This window comes from Onychostoma macrolepis, chromosome 05 (genome assembly GCF_012432095.1).
Source record: "Onychostoma macrolepis isolate SWU-2019 chromosome 05, ASM1243209v1, whole genome shotgun sequence".
Lineage (NCBI taxonomy): Eukaryota > Metazoa > Chordata > Actinopteri > Cypriniformes > Cyprinidae > Onychostoma > Onychostoma macrolepis.
The window spans coordinates 42,774,808-42,798,444 of NC_081159.1; the positions used below are offsets into that span (position 1 = coordinate 42,774,808).

At 36.2% G+C, this 23,637-nt stretch overlaps 1 protein-coding gene across 3 annotated transcripts in view; it reads left to right on the forward strand.

Annotated features, from left to right (window-relative positions):
• The first annotated feature begins 4,754 nt into the window (after positions 1 to 4,754).
• Positions 4,755 to 23,637, forward strand: part of mtmr4 (myotubularin related protein 4) — a 104,765-nt gene continuing 85,882 nt past the window's right edge. The window contains exons 1-2 of one of the 3 annotated variants that reach the window (XM_058777014.1): positions 4,755 to 4,895; positions 18,052 to 18,157. In XM_058777014.1, coding sequence (XP_058632997.1) covers positions 18,155 to 18,157 — 3 coding nt within the window. In that variant the 5' untranslated portion in view covers positions 4,755 to 4,895; positions 18,052 to 18,154. Of the gene's footprint in view, positions 4,896 to 8,636; positions 8,656 to 10,586; positions 10,714 to 18,051; positions 18,158 to 23,637 lie in introns of those variants that run through there. The other 2 variants (XM_058777016.1, XM_058777015.1) reach the window with 2 other exon arrangements.

Genomic DNA, 23,637 nt, shown 5'->3' on the forward strand with positions numbered 1-23,637 from the left:
CTCTCACACAATGGTTTTTCTAATGTACAAACTGTACTACCCTAGCCCTACACCTAAAACTACCCCTCACATTAAACTTTTATGCATTTTTAGATTTTCAAAACACTTCATTCTGTATGATTTATAAGCTGTTTTCCTCATGTGGACCAAAAAAATGTCCCCACAAGATCAACATTTACTGGTAGTACTAATGTAAGGAATATCACACACACACACACACACACACACACAGCTTTCCAGAGGTGAGGGTCATCAGATGGACACATCTCGAGTGCTTAAAGAAGTGCATAATTCCAGAACATACAAACTGTGAGACTTTTATTGTAATATCAAGAGGGATGTTCAGCTCAGTTATTAGTTATTGCAGTTGACTAAACCATAAAACCACATTTTCATTATCTGATATAAATGTTAGCTGAAATAAAATATTAAAAAACGTATTTTATTTTAGACATAGTTTATAGTTATATAGTTTTTGTAACTTGAAGTAATAAAACAACTAAAACTATAAACTAATAAATTAATAAAAATTATATAGGCATATTTTAAAAATAAAAATAACAAAAACACAAAACAAAAGGAAAACTTTAGCTAAAATTAAAGTGGGGAAAAAAATCCACTTTAAAATATTAAAATATATAATAATTAAATTATATATTAAATTATTAAAACTATAATATCAATGATACTAACACTGATTTGCCAGCCTCTTCTTTTTTCTTTTATCTACAGCTTAGATCGGCCCTCAAAGCATATGGCGTACCTTGGCAACAACCGTTACGTGTGCATCCTTTGTATAAATGAATCGCTGTTCAAGAAAGTAAGTGGTTTGGTGTCTACATTATATAATTTTATTTTGGAAGCCTGCTATTCTAAACTGTCACTGGACAGGACGTGGAGACGTGATTGACCAGACTTGGATCCAGATTTTAACTGGGAGGATGTTTGGGTAAATCTAAAGGAGGCTTCTCGTAATCCTGACCACCAACAGATACATTTTAATTTCATAAACGGAACATATTTAACCCCTCGTAAACTCCATTTAATGAAGAGGTTAACTGACCCAAACTGTACCTTGTGTGCTTTGAAGGTTGCAGGTGCTTTTTTACACATGATGTGGGAGTCTCCACCTGTTGCTCAGTTTTGGACTGTGGTAGCATCAAGACTGTCTGATTTGGTTTCAGCAACTATACCTATAATTGTCCCGGTTTTGTTATTGAATAAATTAACAATATTGAATATTAATAATCAGAACAAGTGCATATTACTAGCTGGCCTCACAGCTGCTAAAAAGATGAGCGCATTAAGATGGAAACCTCCTCATTCTCTTTCTGTTAAATCTAAATATAGAAAAGTACATCAGAATATATGAAATGTAAATTAGAATACACTGTAAACAGTGATGTTGACTTAACTTAAAATAATTGAGGAAACCCGTTGCCTTAAAATTAAGTAAATAATAATTTAAAAAAAAAAGTTATGTGAATTGTCAAGTTCAACTTATATAAATGTAAGTTGTGAATGTATAGAATTAAATCAGAAAATATAGTTATAATTCTGAATATATAAGCATAAATTGGAATGTATAGAGGTAAATCTGAATATATAGATACAAAACTGAACATGTAAATGTAAAATCATGAGTACATGTGTATATATAGTCATAAGTCTGAATATATAAATCTGAAAATATAGGTAAATTTAAATCGTGAATATATTTCTAGTTGCTAAAATGTTTCTGGATTATTCTACTGGCATATGACAAAGATATGACCTAGTAATATGCATACATAGAATAAATGTGCATTTATTATGGGATTGTGCAGTACTTTGATTTGTACGCTAGAGGGAGTCACTATATCATTACATATTCACCATAATGAAGCTTCTAGAAACTCTTAACCAGACATTGCATGTTTCTGACATGAAAATATGATTTAAATTGTTTTTTGTCATTGCTGTTTTAATACACAGAAGAGATTTAGACTGAATCCCTCTGCAATTTTGTCAAAAACCGTCATGCAAGCAGGTTCCTTAGGAAAGCATGTTCTTCAGAAATGATCATCTGACTGGACAGTAATATGATATTCCAAATAACATGAAGCAAATGAAGAAACCTGAGCTCATCTAACAGAACAGAACTGTTATCTAGAATATTATTAGTTTTGACAGAGCTGCAGGTGCATTTTGCTTTATAGAAACAGTTTAATACTGTCTGAATGGGAAGTCTCTGGTCAAACTTGTTTTTTGACCTCGTCTGTAAGCACACTGAAAGACTGAGCTACCTTTGTCCCACTTCACCATCATTTCGTCATAACGACTAAAAAAACAGGTGAGAAGCCATATCACTGATAACAAGCCCAGAGATGTTAAAGTAGGCTAGCTGTGGGCGGGGCTACAGTCTGTCAATCAACAGCCAGCCTTCTGTACTACATTAATGACAGAAGTTAGTCAGGTTACACTTCAATCAAACTATGTTTCTTATGATTTGAAAAACATCTTGATCTAAAAGCTCAACAAAACAAAAATGTATGGGAATATATTGGCAAATTTTTACATTTCCATTTTTGGGGGGGAGCTAGTGCTTATATTTTTCAACATACTGCAATATATGCATGGACCATCTATGATATATACAGCAATGAAGACAAAAAACGCATTACATTTTTACATAATAGCTTTATTTCATGAGTTAATGCTTGGGTTTACATAAATCTGAATATATAATCATAAACTGAATTTATTGTTTGCATAGTTATGCATTTTATATATGAAAATATGTGTGGTGGTATATACTTAATTGGTTTTGGACAATTTGATGTCTTGGTAAATCCATATATATCAAAATATTTTTATTGCACATATTTATATAATATATACGTACCATATTTTATCGCATTTATGTACAAATTATATATTATGAAGTGTATTGTTGAATATAAAATTATATGCCTTATGATATATAAGTAACTATATTGTCATATATTTTTTAATTAAAAAGTGGCAATTACTTATATCGTATAAGTAATATATAATTCTGTATATTTTCTGTATGTTTTGTATATTCTGTATATTTTGCAGAAAATGATTTTCTGCCTCAATATTTTTGTCTTGTTTTCCAGTAAAAATATCTCAATATCCTTAAATCAAGATACATTTACTTGAGATGCAAAGTGACTTGAGATTCTTGTTTTCTGAAAAATCTATCAAAATGAAGTGAAATTATGCTTAAAACAAGAACAAACATCTGCTAATGGGGTCAGAAAAAAAGGGAAAGCAAGATTTTTCTGACCTTTTTTTGTTGTTGTAAGCAAAAACCCACATAACTTTAATAATTTTTCAGCAAGCAAGACTTAATATCTTATGCATCTCATTGAATATCTCTTGATTTAAAAAATGTTTGTACTGGAAAACAAGACAAAAGTTCTGAGTAACATCATTTTTTTGCAGTGCAGATGAACATATGAGGATCATCTGAATGTAAGGATGCTGCAGGTTCTTCTCAGATCTACTCCAGCTCATCGGAGGATGAATCAGATCCCAGCTGGAGGAACTGCTGGAGTATTGGCTCCTGAACGGGGTTGGGGTCGGGGTCGGGGCGGCACTACAGTATTTGCTGAGTGCTGATGTCAGGAGGCCAATCTGTGATTAAAGACGAAAGCCAGAGCAGAAATAGCCCAAGCTCTATGTGCACAGCTATTAAGACGTGTGAGCTAGGTTAGATCAGGATAGGTAGACCACACGATACCGTATCAGCTGAACTCCACGTCTTAACGTTGTGTTAATGAGGCAGATAATCAATGGCCTCTTCTCTTCAGATGTGTTTGCTCACTGTTAATGATCAGCTGGACTTGTTTAGAGAACAGCAACCATTGCTGCAAGGATAAACTACAAGTGTACAGCATCATGTATTATAGTACATGCATTGCAAGGCAATTAAAATAAGCATCATCGTTGCAGTCACATTCATTTGCATTACATTTGAATTTCACTTAATTTAAATAAATAAATTATACAAAACAATGCAACATTCAATATACAAAATGCACAATACAATATGTTGTTGTGTGTTCATGATCTGCAGTCCTTTGTATTCTTTGTATTGTACTCTATTGCTGTGATAGTGTGACATAAACCAGTTAAACCCTTGAAACCTCTTGAGCAGTTGCACAAATTGATTAAATCCAGACCCTTGAGGTGGACAAACTGAGCACTTCAGATCTAAACACACTCAGCTGAAGAGTCTGATTAATCATTTATGCTCTAGTGCATAAATACATATTGTCGCCATTGTTTATTAGACTTGGTACCTGGGTGAAATTATATTTTGGGGTCCTTTTTACCATGGTATTCTTTGGAATACAGTGTAAGTACAATGGTATTTTTTTGGCAATCAAAATGATCAAAATCTTGTTTAATACTTGACTATTTAAAATATATGATATTTAGGAATACTTTTTCAAACATTTTCTACAATTTCATTTTGTCGTCGGCACAACAAGTTCTTGTTTTAAACTTTTTGTCTCACATAACGCGCGCTCCGTCTCTTTAAAACCAAGCCTTGCACGACGCGCCGTGAACCACGTGGTCCCCTAGTGCCGCGCTGTGATTTTCTATTGGCTCAAACCTGCCCCTCCCGCTCCGCTTCAGTCTCGCCCTGATTGGTTCGCATGTGGGTGTGCTCGCAGCATTCAGCCGTCCTGTTGTTTGAGCCGCTAACCCACCGTAGCTCTCCATTGGCTGTTGGATGTCTAGTACGCGGCGGATTCCGCCTCGCCATTGGTCAACTCTAGGGACACGCTCTATCATGATTGGCTGGCGCATAGGTCATCGCCAGTGAATGCGGAAGTAGTGCGCTCTACTGAGTCACCGTTGTGTCAGCTGATTCGTTCACAGTGAGTATCTTGATCATATTTAATTTTCTGTTTATTTAACTTGATTATTCTTTAATGTGTTTTCGGTTACATTAGGCGGATTGTTGTATAAAGTAAATACGCATGAGTTAGCGTGTTTTTTGTCTGGTTTCTGCCGACCATGTGATTGTATGTGGTTGTATTGAGCAGCTGGGATGTTGTACAGGCTGTGAAATCCTCCACCCATATTAAACACACACACACACAGATCAAAGACCACCGACTGGGGTGAACTGCTGGAAAGTCACATTTGGAGAGTATGTTGATGAACTGTATTTAAATATTGAGTATTTCAGTATACACACACACACACATGCCTTTTTAAATGAATTCACAGGCGTTGTGTAATAAAAGTGCCTTGATCTTCCTGAATGTTGTATATGGCTTTGTAAGGTGGGTTAAGTTAGTTTTGTTTTCGATATTCCTCACACATCTGAATTGCTGCTGTTATGTAAGATGCCCATAGGACTTGTCTATAGTAAAGAAAAAACATATGCCATGCATGCATAGTAAAAATATTGGTATTACATAGCATTATTTACAATTAAATTATTAAATTACATTTATAACATTTCTTGCATTATTATTTATATATATATATATATATATATATATATATATTCATCATTTCATTATAATATATATCTTATATTGTTATATAATTTATTATTATTATTTGTAGTTTTTACAAGTCTAACCACTGACTTGGTTTGTTATCTGGTTAAAATTATTGTTTAATTATTGTTAATTTTGTTTTGTAAAAAAGGGAAAAATAATGTGCTAGACATGCATGCATGGTAAATATTGTCATTTTAATTAAAGGTCTGACTTCAAGCTTTGTTATATCTGTAACAGAATTATCTGTACTAGATATAAGAGAGTGAATTTGTGTTGAATTCATTTATTTTTCTTGCAGATGTCATACTAAAGTGCTTGCTTGACATCTGTTGATCACAACAGTTTCATACGTGACGTTTAAGCACTTTTTCTTTTGTAAACGGCTCCGGTTAAGGGCGTCTGCTGAATGCTTTCAGTGTAAATCCTTGTGTTTGCTGTGCCTTACTGGTGGATTTATTTGTCCTTCTTCAGTTACACATGAAACAGACAGTTTGTGGCCTGCAGCTAATGGAACGCAGTTTGCAAAAGCATTTTCATATCTCTAATGGAGAATAATTGCTCCGTTTCCGTTTGATTATAATCGGCAGGGTCTACCAGTGAGCACCAGTGATTGGCTCCTGTTCAAACCCACTGGATCCCGTTCTCATTCCTCAGCCTGGGAAGCTCAGCGATCCGTCCCAGTGCTTTAGGTGAAATGTCTAATTGATGGCTCATTCTCATGTTACAGGTCAGATGGCTCTTTAAATAGCCTCATGACTACTCCTGCACCGCTGTGAATCCAGGTCCCTGTAGCCATGACAGTATGTTTATGATCTCTTTAATAATAGTTTTAAATGTAGCATTATCTCCTGTTAGAAAGCTTGACGTTCTAGCTATGAGTGCCATAGCTTATCTTGTGACTAAGTGAAAGGGAAACAGTCAATCTTAAGCTGGTTACGAAGTTTTGAAGATGTGTCTTTGTGGTGATAAAGTGTGTTAATAGACCGACAGTTTCATTTAAAAAGTGAATAAAGTGAGTTTCATCAGAATGAGAGTCCAAACAGCTGATGAAAACATCACAATAATCCACACCACTCCAGTCCATCAGTTAACATCTTGTGAAGCCAAAAGCTGAAACAAATCCATCATTAAGACGTTTATAACTTCAAACTGTTGCTTCCAGTTATTATGGTCCATAATCCATAATCACGCTTACTCCATCTCCTGTTGTCTCTCACATCTAAATCCACCCATATTAACTGTTTTGGCTTGTAAACAGTGCTTGTGCAGATTTCTCTCCTGATTCAGACCAGACTAATTTTTCACTGGAGGAAGCAATATTATGGATTATGGACGCATATTTGAGTTAAAAACGTTGATGGATTTGTTTCAACTTTTGGCTTCACAAGATGTTAACTGATGGACTGGAGTGGTGTGGATTATTGTGATGTTTTTATCAGCTGTTTGGACTCTCATTCTGACGGCACCCATTCACTGCAGAGGACACATTGGTGAGCAAGTGATGTGATGCTACATTTCTCCCAATCTGATGAAGAAACTCATCTACATCTCGGATGGCCTAAGTGAGGACATTTTCAGCGAAATTTCATTTTAGGGTAAACTGTTCCTTTAAGAGTAACGGCATGTTTTGTACACAAACGTGAACACGTCTCAAATGCTTGAATGTAGGTCAGCGGGTTTGTTTTATTGCTTTTTTATCGGATATTTTGAATACTTTTACCTCTCCGCTCCTGCACTTTGACATGTTGTGTTTGTGTATAACTACTCGTTCATATCTCTGGAATAAGTAGAGTGAACCAGATGATGATTGATAAAACTCTTTCAGAATTGTGCATATTGAACTTTGACATGTAAGATAAGGGTTTACTATGCTAGAGCGAGATCAGATGCTTGTTTATATCGTAGTTTAGCTTGCTTATATCTTCTATTGAGTTTTAGGTGAACCTCAAAGCAGATTTCAGGAAAATATAGAAGTGAAACTTTCCATTCTTGGTATAGAGAAGTGATACTGATGTGACAAGCCGAGGAATTTAAATCCAATTCTGCTTAGAAACACAAAAAACAACAGCTTTTAAAAGGTAAATTTGTAGCTATTTAAAAATGTTATGTGTCACATGGTTGGCAGAGCGTTGCTTTGGTGTTCTGGATGGTTGTCAACCAACCAAGTCGTTATTGCCTTAATTGTTCAAAAATCTCAAACTAAAATTTACATTTTCTTTACTATTTTTACTTTTTTCTTCTCTTTTTATTTTGTCTGATAAAAGAAAAAACATGAATTCTGACAGCCAACTTTTCCAAGTGGTTTGTAATCTGGTTAAATCAGACCCAGCCACATATAAGTTTGAACAGTCTGTCTAAAAATCAGATCTTGTGAACAAATTCTGATGTCTACATGCCATGCTTCATATTTCATTCTCTGACAGGAGAAAATCCAAAGTCCAGTTGGTAGCTCATCTCTCCTCAACAAATTGAAAAGATTTGATTTATCATTAATGTCATAGTTTTTAATGTATTTATATTGGCCCTGCTGTGGTTTTTAATTCCCTCTCACCAATTTGTGCTCATAAGACCTGCACAGATGCAGTTTTCATCTGAAGGGAAATAAATGAGATCAGATTGTCATCTATGCTAAACACAGGCTCACCAAATCCAATTATCCCAGACAGACGATTTCAGTGTATTGAATTTGCTCTGTTGATGACGGCGGTGTTTGTTTCGGTGTTTTGAGTTGAGATTGAGCTTGATGAGTGTCTAGAGGTCAGCGAGGTCATGGGTGGGTTGACCTGAGTTCCCCTTCGCTTTGACCTGGAAACAGATTCTAGATTGTATCTAGTGTTTTCCTCATGGAGGATTTTGATGTCGGTTTTGTGAAGTTTGGAGCGTGTGCAGCGCTGTGTGGAAGTTGGTTGTAGTTTTCTCCATTTCGCAGGCCTGGCCACTGGATAAATGTATCAGCAGGAATAAAACAGCTTTGTTTTGTTGCCAGATGTTCTCAGTGATTGAGCTAAAGCACAGACCGTTCAAGCAACTCAACTTTTTTGTTTTTTTTTACAGTTCCTGAACTCCACAGGCTGTTACAGTTCCACCTTCTTGCAGTAGTTTACTACAGTAGACCTGTGCAGTAGTAAGTTCTTTAACAAAAGTATATTGAGGACACACACAACCAGTTTCATAATCTGTTGTTGTATATTTGTGTTAGTTACACTCTTAAAAAATAAATGTTCCAAAAGGGGTTTTTCACAGCAATGCCATAGAAGCATCAGTTTTGGTTCCCCAAAGAACCTTTCAGTGATCAACTATTTTTTCTTAGTGTGAAGAATATAATCTGAAGAACCTTTTTGAATGTTAAGGTTCCATTGATGATAAAAGTTCTTTGTGGAACCATTGTTTTTAAGAGTGTAGCAATAGTACAATACAAATTGAAATGAATTCTGGAAACAACCAACAGAGGTCCCCAATTTTTTTACAACAAAGTGTCAACAATCAAGCCTAATTGAGTGTTATGTATATTTAGCTGCATTGGAAATAAGTCACAGCAACTTTGGCCGAATCTTTGTAGTATTGCATTTCATATTTTTCTTACACAATATAAAGGGCTTTCTGTGCATTAAAATGTAATAGCAGCCTAAACTTTGGGCATTAGGGTTTTGTGGATTCATATTTTGGGGTATTAAGTCACATTTCTATCTATAAACTTATCATTTGAGTTGTTGAGTGATTTCTGAAATGCATCTAGAATAGCTCCGTGTGTGCTGTGTGAAGTCAGATAAGGACTGGCGTGTTTGGACCTGTGTGGGTGTGGCTGTGGGAATGCGGATCTCTTCGTTTACACTAAGGCTTTGCTGTTCTGGAGGTGTGTGGCAACTCCTCAGGTTCAGATGCACAGTTACTCCTGATGCAAGGTTCAGATTAACCAAAAGAATCAGTCGTAAAAGCATACTGCTCTCTGTGTTAGCGGTCTTGTTGAAAAGCCTGTGAAATATTGGCACCAAATAAAGTTTTCCAAGTGCTGCAGAAACTGGTAGACCCACCCACTTGTGAGGAATTTTGTGGGGAATGGAAAGTTCATGGAGGCTAAACATAGAAAACATGCTTTCACTTTCTTTTCACTTCCTCCATCACACCTGAGATGCTCACAGAAGTCCCGTCGTAAAGTGTTTGCTCGGTGACAGCAGCATGTTACTGCCATAAAAGGCGTGTTTGGAGGCTTGGAAACTATGGGGAAGTTTGTGTGTAACATGATTAGATGACAAGTACAATAAACGCTGATATAGAATATTTATGTTCATATTATCATTGATTCATAAATATAAGTGGTGTGAGGGTCTTTTAGCTTTGTCGGCTTTCTGCATGTTAGTCTTTAATTTATAAAGAGCCATCCTGGAACAAATGGAAAGATCAGAAAAAAATGTGGTTTCTAGATTGAAATAGCAGCTGTTTTTGTCGTGTAATCCAAAGAGAAAAGGACTTTTCAAATTAAAGTATTCATTTGTTTTTTATTTGCCAATTTGAAAAATATAGAGCTTTGGTTCCCATAAAGTGTATAATTAATATTTGAGCAAGTACATAACCAGCCAGTGTTCAAAACTATCTCCTTACTTTAGCCCGATTCACAACGGTTAGCTTATAATAATGTTTTCTAATTTGAGTGGTACGGGTAGGGTTTCGCCAAGTTGTAATAATTATTATTATTTATTTTTAACCATCAATTTAAATGAATGAGTAAATGACCTTTATAAACAATAAATGGCTTCGGCTTCCGCTTGCAGTTATCTCCAGGTCGTTCCAGTGCAGTGTAAACACACGGACAGCAGCAGGGTCTCAGGAGGGGTCTGGAGACTCTAATAATTGGGACAGTGAACTGTATCGCGGGTGGCGGCGTTACATGCAAACAAAACACAGCGAGCGCTTCTTTGTTATGTGCGCTACTGATACAGATGCTCGTATACACTGCTGGGTGGACGCACATGCGTTTAAAGTTTGTAGAGAACACAGAGCGATTGAAACGTGCGCGCTATGCCTGTGCTGAGACACGCTCAAGAGCAGCGCGGTCACGTAGTACGTACAACATGCCCCGAGGCTCCGCCCACTTCGCGCGCTTTATGTGTGAGCGTGGATAGGCGTGATCGTGGCGTGAAGCGCACAGGAGTTTGTGTCCACGCACACAGACAGTCGCGCTCAGGTAAGAGCTGAACTTCTTTAGTCGTGTCTCTGAGAATGAGCGTTTCATTCACTGACACGCTGTTGCGCGCGAGTGGAATGTTGCGCTCGTTACATTTGTAGTGCTCTCGGAAGTTTAGAACGTTCAGCAACTGTTACAGTGTTTCAGCGCTCAATGTTACAATGTGGCTTCAGACGCGAGTTAAACAGCTTCTCTTCTCTTTTTAAATGCCATAAGACGGAATGTGAGAAGTATTTGTGATATCTTTGACGTGTCTCATGAGAGTTTGTGCTGAGTGAGTGTTTGCAGTAGTGGAACAAAATCAGAGGGTGTGTTTCAAATGAGTCTCTGCAGCAGCCTTGCGTTGTGGGCAAAGGCTGCCCTCTTGCATTCAGGTAGAGCTGTCATGTTTGAAGCGAAACTCAGAAAAGAAAAGCTGTCACTGGGGTGGGGCCTTTTCAAAATGTACACTTTTGTACCTTATTTACCCCTAAAGAGGGCATATTAGTAACCAAATGGTACAGATTAGTCCCTTTTGAAAAGGCACAAAAGTGAACCATTTTTATCTTGAGTTTTTTTTAAATTTAATTTTACTTGTCTTGCCAATAAATTATTATTTTTTTTTTTGCCCAGCCATTTAGTTTTCAGATAGTTTATTTTACTGTATGTTTACATGTATTAGGTTGTCCTACATTAAAATCCACCATACTGTATATTTAAAGACAATTTACATATTGATATGTGTACGTAGTAGTGTGCATATTCATACATTGCTGAAAAATATAATAGATAAAATAAAACGCATATATAAATTAAAATTATATAATATTTATATACATATGTGTGCATCTCTAGTAAATGTGTATTTGTATATAAATATTATATAATTTTCATTTTATACAATTTTTATGTGTATATATACACACACACACACACACACACACACACACACACACATATATATATACTTTTTTAGTGGATGTTTTGTTAGGAAACCCAGTCAACAAGTGTGTACGCACGTGGCTGGTGATCTGTGTGTCTCCCATGAGCTATTGGCTCCTGTGGAGTTTTCACTTTCCTTTTCCTGTAAATCAAAGCTCATCCTATTAGTCAGCTTGTAGCTGGAGATCAAGGTCGTCTCGGCGGGTGAGAGCAGCGTGGAGTGAGGAGGAACTCCATGGGTGTGTTCATGAGCACATACAAACACACAGTGCTTTACACTGGATAAACTTCCTCTGTGTGTGTGTTTGTGTTTAGAGCACCTGACAGTGACAGACTGCACTGATAACCTGCGCGTGTTTGTTTTCCTATTTGTGCGTGTTTGGACCTGTTTGCTCAACTATATCTTAGACTCAGCATTTTTCTATCAAATTTTGCAAGTATTTGGACTCTGAGCAGGAAAAAAATTAAACTCTGAACATTCCAGAGAAAGAGTTGAGAGACTTTTGATCGGAGCAGAACTGAACACCAATATCACTTATTGTACAACACTGATGTGTGTCATTGCTGCTTGCATGAGCAATAACAGAAATAAGATACATGCACATAACACTAGAGTTGTGCAAAGCTACATATTTTTGAGGTCAACTTTTCGGCTAACTGGACTGGTCTTCAGAAAGCCCAGCATAATTTTTTTGTTCACTAATTGGACGCATTTTTGTAAAAAGCATTCTTGCATCAAAACAGGTTAGTTTTCAAGTAGCAAATTTTGCAGCCTATTTTTTTTTTTTCCTTTTTTTTTTTTTACATGTATTTTGTCATCCTGCAGCAAAGTGTGTGTGTGTGTGTGTACACATGCATACATACATGCATACATACATGCATACATACATGCATACATACATGCATACATACATACTAGGGGTCGACCGATTATCGGCGCCGATATTAAGCATTTTTATGATTATCGGTCATTTTCAAAACCGATGTGCCGATAAAATTATTTAATTTTGAAACGCGCTATTTGGCTCTGATGCAGCCTGTCAGAACTCACCACTCTGTGGCCTCGAGCAGTCTCCGCCCACCGTGCATCTGATTTGTTGGGAGTCACGAGTTAGACCAATCAATGTGGAAGACTAAGGTACTCTCTCACTGAAAGCGCTTGCTACAGTTTCAGTGATCATCACGCATCAGTTGTCTCTCAAAGGCAGCAGCAGATGTTGCTCAAGTTGCAATAAATCACAATCCACTACACTGAAGTTGCAAAACACCTCAATATTATCTATTTATGGTTTCTGCGATGGGGAAAACGCAGACGGAATCGCGGAATCCAGTCATATAAAGGGAATTTACTGTATAACACGGAGTTCGTCAAAGTTTGGATGAATTAATCAAAAGTAGGTCCGTACACTTAAATCGACTCGCGCTATGGACTAGTATCTGTAAATATTAAGCTGCAAAAAGACTTATTTAAATATGAATTCTGCATGTTCTGCGTGTCTCTGTATATGTGAATGGCACAGACGCGTGGTTTTGATTATACAGACACACCTTGAAGTGCGCGACGCTCGTGGTGTTTTCAGCCAGTGGCGTGCACAAGGGGGGGGGGGCAGTGGGGCTCGAGCCCCTGCCCCTTTGAGGTCCGACGGTAAAGTGCCCTTGCGGTCCGGTGCCCCTAGTCTGCGATTTCTGCCGAGAGTAGGGGTGTTCGATATGAAGATTTTTGATCGTGGACTATAAAAATGTCTCCCCGATTTGCTTTTTTGAAGAAATATCGTAGTATCGTACTTCAGCGCGCATTCTATCAGCTGCTGTTCTGGCGCCGCCGTCTCTATATACTATACAACGCCACATACATTCACATCGGTGTTAACTCAGCGGTAGAGTTACTCTCACGGGACACTGCACTTATTCGCAGTCACCAAAAGTACATTATCTGCATCTGCTTCAAAGACTTACTGGTTAAACGTTTCACTCAGTGTTCTGTTCTGACGGGCGCCTTTTCTGAGCACATACACCCAAAGCGCGTGCTCTAAAAAGCCCGTCAAACAGCGATTACTGAACTAAGTTATGTTTTGTGCTAATACTGTCAAAACACACCAGGTTTATGTATAGACTCAGTTGGTTATGTCTAAAATGAAGGTAAACAGCTGAGAGAAACGCATGTGTGCCTGTATATTAGATGCATGCAGGTCTTAAAGGGACAGTACTAAACATGCTGCCGACTGTAATTAAAGGGATAGTTCACCCTAAACTTGTAATTCTGTCATTATTTACTCACTCACATGTTGTCTCAAACCTGTATTAATTTCTTTCTTGTGCTGAACACAAAAGAAGATATTTTGAAGAATGTGGGTAACCAAACAGTTGCTGGTCCACATTGACTTTAACAGTAGGAAAAAAAAAATACTATGGAAGTCACTGTAGACCAGCAACTGTTTGGTTTTCCACATTCTTCAAAATAGCATTTATTTTCAGCAGAAGAAACTCGTTCAGGTTTAAAACAACTTTTGAGTGAGAAAATGAAGGTATAAAAATCAAACACTAGCCTATTTTAATTTTGGGGTGAATTATTCCTTTAATGTTAATAAAACACCTAACACAAAGAGAAAAATCACTCACTACTCTTGACTGAAAAACTTTAATACAGTTGCTTTAATAGGAATCAATCTATATAGTGTTTTATTTTTATATTTGTTCATTCAATTTCTTGAATGCTCCTGCTAAATACACCTATTGTAGACTACCTGAAAATAAAACACTGTTTATTTTATTTGTATATTATGTGTATTTGTAATGTGTATCTTTGCTCTCATTTTTTAATAACAAAGATAAAATAATGACAACGATTTTTATCTTCACCTACTTTGGCCTAAATATCCGCCATACCTTTTTATATTTTGTTACCTTGAAAGGCTTTGTCTTTATAATAGGGAAATTAGTTTGGCTGTAATGCTCAAACAGCTTGCAAAATAGAAAATCCAACATGACAATTGTGATAATATTGTGAATCGTGATATTTTTGCCATACCCCCATTTTGCCCCTGCCCCTCCGGAGGTCTGTGCACGCCACTGTTTTCAGCATCTGCCGTCTCACTAAATGAGGACATAAATACATAAACAACATCCCCAGAACTGCTCTGAGAGTTACTTCATGAGCATTTGACCGTTTCATTTGAGTAAAACGATCGTCATATCATATACATAGGCTATACAGAAACTTAAGCGGTCCTCATGGCAACCCGTCAAAATAAAAGTTTGGTTTATCTACTAATACTACTACAACAATTACAACTTTTGTTTAAAAGAATAATCACACAATACGCTATTTCTTCCATGTTTTAATTTTAATGGTAAAACCGTTTGTTTGCCAAAAAATTTAGTTTAACACTCTTGATTAAAAGATAACTGATATGAATGTTTTATGGCTTCATTTGCACTGCACTCTAAATTAAAACTAATCGAAATTACTGTCACATAGGCCAAGATTAGGACGACATGAATTATGACATTTCAACAGGCTATTGAACCAAGTGTGCCTATAACAGGCTATTAGTGTTATAGTTTAATTAAAATAGTTGCGGTCTTCTTTGCAACTTCTACAATGGATCTATGAAGACAATTAAATTATTTACACGTATTATATTATAATTATGAGAGGTTATGCTATTGCACATACATTTCTAACATGTAAATTATTGAAGCCAAATACTTACATTTCCCCAAGCTGTTTAGCTGTAGTACAGTATTCATAGGCTTAATCATGAAGCATGCAGTGGCCCCACTTTTAACTCTCTCTTTATATTACCCTTATTGTAGATGGATGCATGGAGGATGACAAGAGTTAGAAGTGCAATCAACACCAGGGAAGGCAGTTTTTGTCAGAGCCCTTGTTGTTCGTAACTTTGACATTAATTTTCATTTTTACATCAGACATAATATATCGGTTATTGGTCCACTTGGTCTGTAATAATTGGCATCGGCCCTGAAAAACACATATCGGTCGACCCCTAATACATACATGCATACATACACGCATTCAAACAACCAGTGTTGAGGAAAGTTACTTTTAAAAGTAATGCATTACAATATTGCGTTACTTAGTTACTTTTTATGGAAAGTACTGCGTTACGTTACTTTTGCGTTACTTTTTAAATATGAGCAGGGCTTGATTGTTTGTTTAATATAAGAAGTTCTATTTATAGCAACTGTAAAAGCCCTTTCACACCAAAAAGTGTAATGAATAAACCTCAGGCTGAAGGAAAAGTAAATTCACGTCTGTACAGTAGAATACAGGAGAAGGAGGTTCAACACTCTTCAGCAATAAAAAAAACAAACCAATGAAGCACAATTGTTAGTTTATCTAAAGTCATTTGTGCTTATTAGTATGGTTGAACTAGATCATCAAAGGTCAGCAGCAAAGACATTGGTTAATAAAATGGGATTAGATACATTTGTGTTATTCAACATATTTAATTATTGCAGGTTTGCGTCATATTCTGAGTTTGCATTTCACTGTTTTAATTAGAGGTCGACCGATAGTGGATTTTACCGATACCGATAGCTAGGTTGGACCACACTGGCCGATACCGATTAATCAACCGATAAACCTGATATTCAAAATGGATACTTGAAAAAAGCTAGTGCTTTACTATTTAAAAAAAACCAAAAAAAAAACCTACTGAACCATACATTGTAAATGAATACAAATATTAATATTATTTACTATATTGATCATTAAAGTTATTTCATAGTTTGCTAATGTTAAAAGAAGAAACTTTAACATTTTAAAAAATGTAGCCTATTAGTTGCTAAGAGTGAATGTTGAAATGAACACACTCTAACAAGGAACAATACTTCTACAGTTTTCATTAATGCTACGAATGGACTCTTATTGTTAAGTATTATCATTTAATTTCAACAATCATGCTTAAAGATGGCCATCTTTAAATATCTACACAAGGCCATAGCATTAAAATGACATGCATATGGATATTGTATGTGTACTCTCACACTTTATATGCATCTATTTTTTTAACACTTGATAATTATCTAATAAATAATAAAAAAAAAAATGTTAGTCACACACCGGGGCAAAAGCGCAGCGCTGCGTCTAGGAGAACTCGGAGGAATCACACACACACACACACACACACACACCATGTTTTGCTGAAAAATACACAATACATAATTTGTAGCCTAGGGTGAAGTCATTATGTACATTCACAATGATTTGGGACAAATATAATGTAATTTAATAGAAAACTATGTGAATGGCGCTCTGTTCCGTGGCAGGATTTTCTGTCGGCTGTATTTAAATGCGAGTCTGGTGTTTCCCGCTCTGTGCAGCGCGCAGTGTCACGTGTCAAAATAAACAACACGTGCTGTCAGTGATTTCTGCCTCTAGACGCCGCTCTCGTACTGTATAATGCCAGCGGACCCTTCTCAGCCATTCCAGCAACGGTTGCAAACCGGAAAACTATCGGCATGGATTTTTGCCGATAACCGATAGTTGCGGCAATCAACTATCGGTGCCGATTAATCGGCAAAACCGATGAATCGGTCGACCTCTAGTTTTAATTAATTTTGATGAATACTAAATTTGTGTTTTTGTGAGTGGGATGAATTAATGCACATTCACATTTGTACTTGCCTCTGTACTTCCGATTTCTCCCAATATGAGAACAGGAGACAGGATATTTTCTTGTAAATTAAAAATGAATGCGTTACTTGAAAAAAGTAATCTGATTACGTAAGTTGCGTTACTTGTAATGCATTGCCCCCAACACTGCAAACAACACTGTTCAAAAGTTTGGGATCAGTGGGGTTTGTAATGTTTTATTTTTTCAAAGTCGTCGTTTCTGCTCTTTAAGGATGCATTTATTTGAGCAAAAATACAGAAGAAAATTTTAATTTTTAAAAAATATTTTCAAGTTTAAAATGATAGTTTTCTCTTTTAATATACTTTAAAATCTAATTTATTTTTGTGACGCAAAGCTGGATTTTCAACATCATTACCCCAGTCTTCAATGTCACATGATTCTTCAGAAATCATTATAATATGCAGAGTTATCAATGTTGAAACAGTTTTTGCGACTTTATATATTGTTTTGGAACCTGTGATACTTTGTTCAAAGACTTTTATGCATAAAAGGTTTGGGGTCAGTATTTTTTATTTTTTTTGAAAGAAATTAATGCTCTTATTCAGCAAAGGATGTGTTAAATTGATAAAAAAGGAAGGATAAAGACTTACATTGTTACAAAAGATTTCTATTTTTAATAGACTTCAGTTCTTTTTGACATTTAATTTGTTCCCCATCCGACCTCACTGATGCTTATGTGTTGAATGGTTTAAGTTCAGTGAACAGTTATCATTACTACATTTTGACATTGGCTGATTTCTGATCTGTTTTCTTGCAGGTTGCGTGTCTCGTGAGCTGTCACTGAGTTGTGAGACCTGTCGCGGGGAGGAGAGCTGGCGGAGCTGTAGCCGAGACTAAATCAAAGCACATCTGCTGAGAAAATGGTGAGTCTGGGGCGAGTTAGAGTGTGTCACAGTGCAATAACTTGCTTTTTCTTTTGATTTGGGTTAGAAATATGACATTTTAGAGCTGTTTTTGTGAGATTCAGGCAACTTTTCATAATTTACTGTGCTTTTGCTGACTGAGGATAACCAACGGTTTATTTGGTTAGATACATTTTGTGTGCTTCAAATCTAATAATCCACCCTGAGTGTACGGTGTGTGTTCAGCGCTGTGGTCTCTTTGGCTCAGTGCATGCTAAAGAAATGCCCTCCGGCTGGAAGAGCAAGCCAAGATGACATCCATCACCTTTATGAAACAATCCTTTCATTATTGGCAGATCAGAGACTGATGCGTGTCTGTCTTTAGATCGCATGTTGTGCTTCATGTGTCTGTCGTGACCCCGTGTTATTAACCGTCATGATGGTTTGCATTCCGCTCTCTTCCTGTTTTTCACTTTCTGCTCTTCCAGAGTGGACTTTTGCAATAAAACTACCTTGCAGCGGTGAACAGATGTTGGGAAGATCTTTGATGTTTGCATGTATATGTCTGAAGAAAGCTCGGGGAATGCTGATGCCTCTTAAACACTGACATATATATTGACTTGGAGTTTTATTGGAAACCCTTTTGCTGCAAAATTCCAGTTTGAGGTTAATTGCCTGACCTGTTGAGCAAAGGTTATTTGAGTCTCTGGGGCCGGCTTTTTACTGCAGTTCCCCAAATGTTTAGGCTTAATGAACAATCGTCTCTAACTAAGCAGTGTCAGCGTTAGAGGAATCTAGACCATGTTTGGCTGTAGTTTTAGTATGTTTTGACATAATCAGAGATTCTGCAGGTCTTAAGTCACCTATTTACAAATAAAGGCCTTGAGCAGAGGAGCAGAAAGTCTTAAATTCATAGTTGTGGCATTACATGTTGCATGTACTGAAAAAAAAAAGAATATCTTGCTCAGTATTTTTGTCTTGTTTTCTAGCACAAATATCTAAACCTCCTTAAATCAAGATACATTTACTTGAGAAGCAGAATGACATCAGATAAGAAGTCTTGTTTTCTGATAAATTGATCTAAATGAAGTGTTTATGATGAGAGCAAGAACAAATCTGTCAGTGGGGTATGAAAACTTTTCTTTTGAATTACATTTGTTTGTTTTTTTTTGAGCCCATTGGCAGAGATTAGTTTTTGTTTTAATCATAAACTCATTTCATTTTTATCAGTTTATCAGAAAGTATTGTTAACTAAAACCATAAAAAATTGTCGCATGAAATAAAATTAACATCAACTAAAGTAATATATGTAATATAATTATGTCAATATAACTAGTTGCCAAGGCACAGTTTCTCATTTTTGTTTAGCTTAACTTGAAGTACTAAAATGACTAAAACAAAAGCAATAATAAAAACTATACAGACATAAAAAAAAAAGAAAAACCTAACAAAAATGACAAAATTACTAAAACTTAAATTAATACTAATGTGAAAACAGATAGAAATATATTATAGAAAAGTAAACACAAAATCTATTTAAAAAGTATAATTGTACGCACGTGATACTAAAATATCACTGGTGCATTTATTGGTAAAAAATAAAAATATCAAATCTAAATTACTAAAACTTTAAAACTGAAGGTTGATTCATGTGATCAGAATTATTTTATAATCTGTTTTAGAACCAGTTTTTAAACACAGTGACAGCAGTTTGTGCATGTTTTTTGTGCTGCTGATTTGAGCTTCATTCACACTTTAAGACACACTGGGTGTGAGAGCAGCAGAGTGTGAAGCCGTGGGTTTTCCATGATGATGTGTCGCTCTGAGCGAATGAACGCATCCCTCGACACCCATTAAACACTTTGTAAACAAAGCACAGCCTGTGCCTCGTCCTCCTCAGGACCGTTCGTAAACCTCGTAAGAGTAAATCAACCACTGCCGGGTCAGCTCTGCACTGCGGCCCGTCCAACAGCTGCTCAGAAACTCTTCCCAGAAACCATCTTATCTTATTTACACTAAACCAGAACCGGAGCTCTGCAGGCGCACTTTTTCCTGACTTTCTGCCAGTCCTTAAACAACCCTCTACATTGCCAGTAAATCACTCGCATATGCGACTAAATTTCACTCTGGGCGACTAAATGATGCTTAATATTAGCCACTGGCTAATAAATTCTCAGATTTTACTCGCCAGTGTGTGAGTTGGAGGCTATGTATAAGTTAAGCACGGATATATTTTCACTCGCCGAACACTCTGACTGAGCGCTTCAGAGTTTCTCTCTCCGTCAAGCGATCTGTGCTGTTTTTCAGTTCATCTCAATGGATGCGCAGCGCACATGTGTTTCACGTAATGTAAACTCTAGTGTGTAGGCCAGTGTTAATTTCGTCTACGAAGACGAAAAATAGACAACATTCTAGCAGACATTATACCAACAAAGCACAATTTAACTTAAAATTAATGTTAGTGAAATAATATTTTGTGGCCATTTTTGAGACCCCCTTCTTGAATCAGGCTTGCAAATAAATGCAGCCTTGCTGAGCAGAAGGGAATTCTTTTCAGACATTAGAAAATATTACAGATCCCAATTTGAACACTGTGTGAACGTTCTAATACATTTATTAATAGAGCTGTTGTAATTATTATCATTATTGTCTTTTTAATTTTATTTAACAGATCAACAGTAAAATTACAATACTAACATTTATGAATGTTGGATCAGTGCTTCTTTTTGTTGGCTGACAGCAGCAGATTTATGAATTATTCTCTTTACTAATTTGGGAAGATGCACGTATCACATTGTCACATGCCTTGTAAAAATTCATAAAAGTGTCACTGAGCAACTGACGAGTAACACAGTTTCAGCGCAGATTTCCCTCGCGGTTTGGACTTTGAACCCTGGCTAACGAGACAGCGTCTCGAGCTCCTGAAGTGCTGTTTGAACACATGCAATTCATGCGTGTATTAGAAAACACAACGTTCTGCAGTGTGTTTAATTGTTTGAGGCCATTCCGCGATTTTAATCATCATACAGTAACCAGCAACAACCACTCCTTCCTCTTCTCATCGGAGACATGAGATGCAGTACTAAACAGTCTCTCGCTGTCGGTGCTTGTAATGATTTTTGCGTCTTTCTCGGACAGTTTTAAATGCTTTGACACTGCAGTCATATTTGCTGCATTAGTGCGCGCCTCTATTTGATCACGTCACGTCATTGTTCAGTACAATTTATTAGGACTTTTTGTTTATTTTCGGCTGCCGAACAATCGGTGCATCCCTAGTAAATAATCGCGTCGCTATATCATTGATATCGCGATATGACACTTTTTATTATGTAAAAATTTATACCGGTATTATCGTGGGTGGTATGAGATGGCACACCCCTACTTATCAGTATTATTGTTAGTTTTTCCCTGATTTTTTTTTTTTTTTAACAGAAACACTGAATGACCAAAAAAAGCACCACCACCAGTCCCTAAGTTTAGTTAAAATGACTAATATGCATTCAAATATGGTTACCAAGTTTTAATTCAAATTATTGAAGTTCTATCATTAAATGATACTTGATTATCATAATATCATACTATAATGCTTGACTGACTGATGTTGAGTGTACTTTCAGATATTTAAAAAGCTGTGCCATTTTACAAACCTTATATACACAGAAGTGAATACACCCCTCATATTTTTGTAAATATTTTATTATATCTTTTCATGTGACAACACTGAAGAAATGACACTTTGCTACAATGTAAAGTAGTGAGTGTACAGCTTGTATATTTTGGGTGGGGGGGTCCCAATATAAATCAAATGATTCGTGATACGCGATCCTATTGGAGCGCTTTGAAACAGTGAATCATTTTGCGACGCAATGGTACTGATTCAGAGTTTCAGAAAGCTCCGTTGTGTTCTTTGATCGCTTTCTCTATGTAATTTATTCGTTGTATGAATAACCGTGGAAATGAAATCATTACAATTAAAAGGCCTAAAGTACAATGTTTTTATTAAACTGTGATAACGTTAAATACAGTTTCCGTCGTATTAAAAACATTTCATTAAAAATTTTCAAAAGCATCCCCCCCCCCCTGTTTTTTTTTACAAATCACTCCCTGTATGTAAGTGTGTGTGTGTGTGTGTGTGTATAAAATATATATAATATACATATCCATATATAAACACATCCAGTATATCAGTCTGGCGAGTAAACTAAAAAATTTACTAGTCAATGGCGATTCAATTGCCAATGTGTCCGTAGAGGGTTGTTAAAGGGACTTAAATTTGCTCATACAAAGTCTTAAATAGTGTAACTACAGTCTTTATTTTTAAGAGGTCTTGAATGTAAGGATGGAAAAATAGTCAATGTGGTACAGATTTTTGGACAAATTTCGAAAGGCTGTGATTCATTTAAATACATGTGAGCTCTGCACATTTCGAAGTCAAAACATGGCGCTGTTGCACATTTAACAGTTTGCAATTAGTGAATATTGTGCATTTATGCCTAATGATTGCTTATGATGCACCTTTGATGAATTGATGTTTATGTTAAGGTTTTTTTAATATTATAATATGTTACAGATATATCGTACAACGCATATTTTATGTCTCATGTTTTTGAATGAGCAGCTAGAAGTAGTAAAGCATAGGCATTTCATAAGAGTCCCAGTATATTTCGGGCTTGTTTATGGTTTTAAAAAAAATCTCTCATTTTGTTATTATTGGTATTTTGGTTCCTATATTTCTCTCATCTTTTGAATGAGCAGCTGGAAATAGCAAAGTCCAGTGTATTTAATTTGTTTATTATACTTTTTTTTTTTTTTTTTGGTTATTATATTCTGTAGTGATATGTGTAAAGTCTTACGTTAGTTTTCAGAAGCTCTGCAAGAAGCGCTGTGATAAGTAATTGGTGTGTGATTGGATGGGAACTGATGGCCAGAGTTCTGGTCGAGTGGACGCAGTCAATGCTTCTCACTGGCCCGTTGCGGCCACGGCTCATATTAGCGTCTTTAATTGTTTGGGGAGCAAAGTGGCTGGAAAATGTTCCAGTGAAGATGTTCTGAATATGATCATTTGGGCTGTTTTTCTTATTGGTTGTTCTCTTGAGACTCCCATTTGGTGAAGCAGCTTCTGTTTTTGTTGTTGTAAGAGTGTTTCTACAGTCTCCTGAGAGTTTTCTCTCGAGGAAATTGATTGTAGAAATTGTGATTTGCATGTTTCCATTCTTATCCATTCAGAATCTGAGCTGATATATGACCCTGGACCACAAAACCATAAGGGTAAATTTTTTGAAATTGAGATTTGTACATCATCAAAGCTGAATAAATAAGTTTTCCATTTAAGTATGGTTTGTTAGGATAGGACAATATTTGGTCAAGATACAACTATTTGAAAATCTGCAAAAAATCTAAATATTGAGAAAATCGCCGTCAAAGTTGTCCAAATGAAGTCCTAAGCAATGCATATTATTAATCAAAAATTAAGTTTTGATATTTATGTTAGGAAATTTACA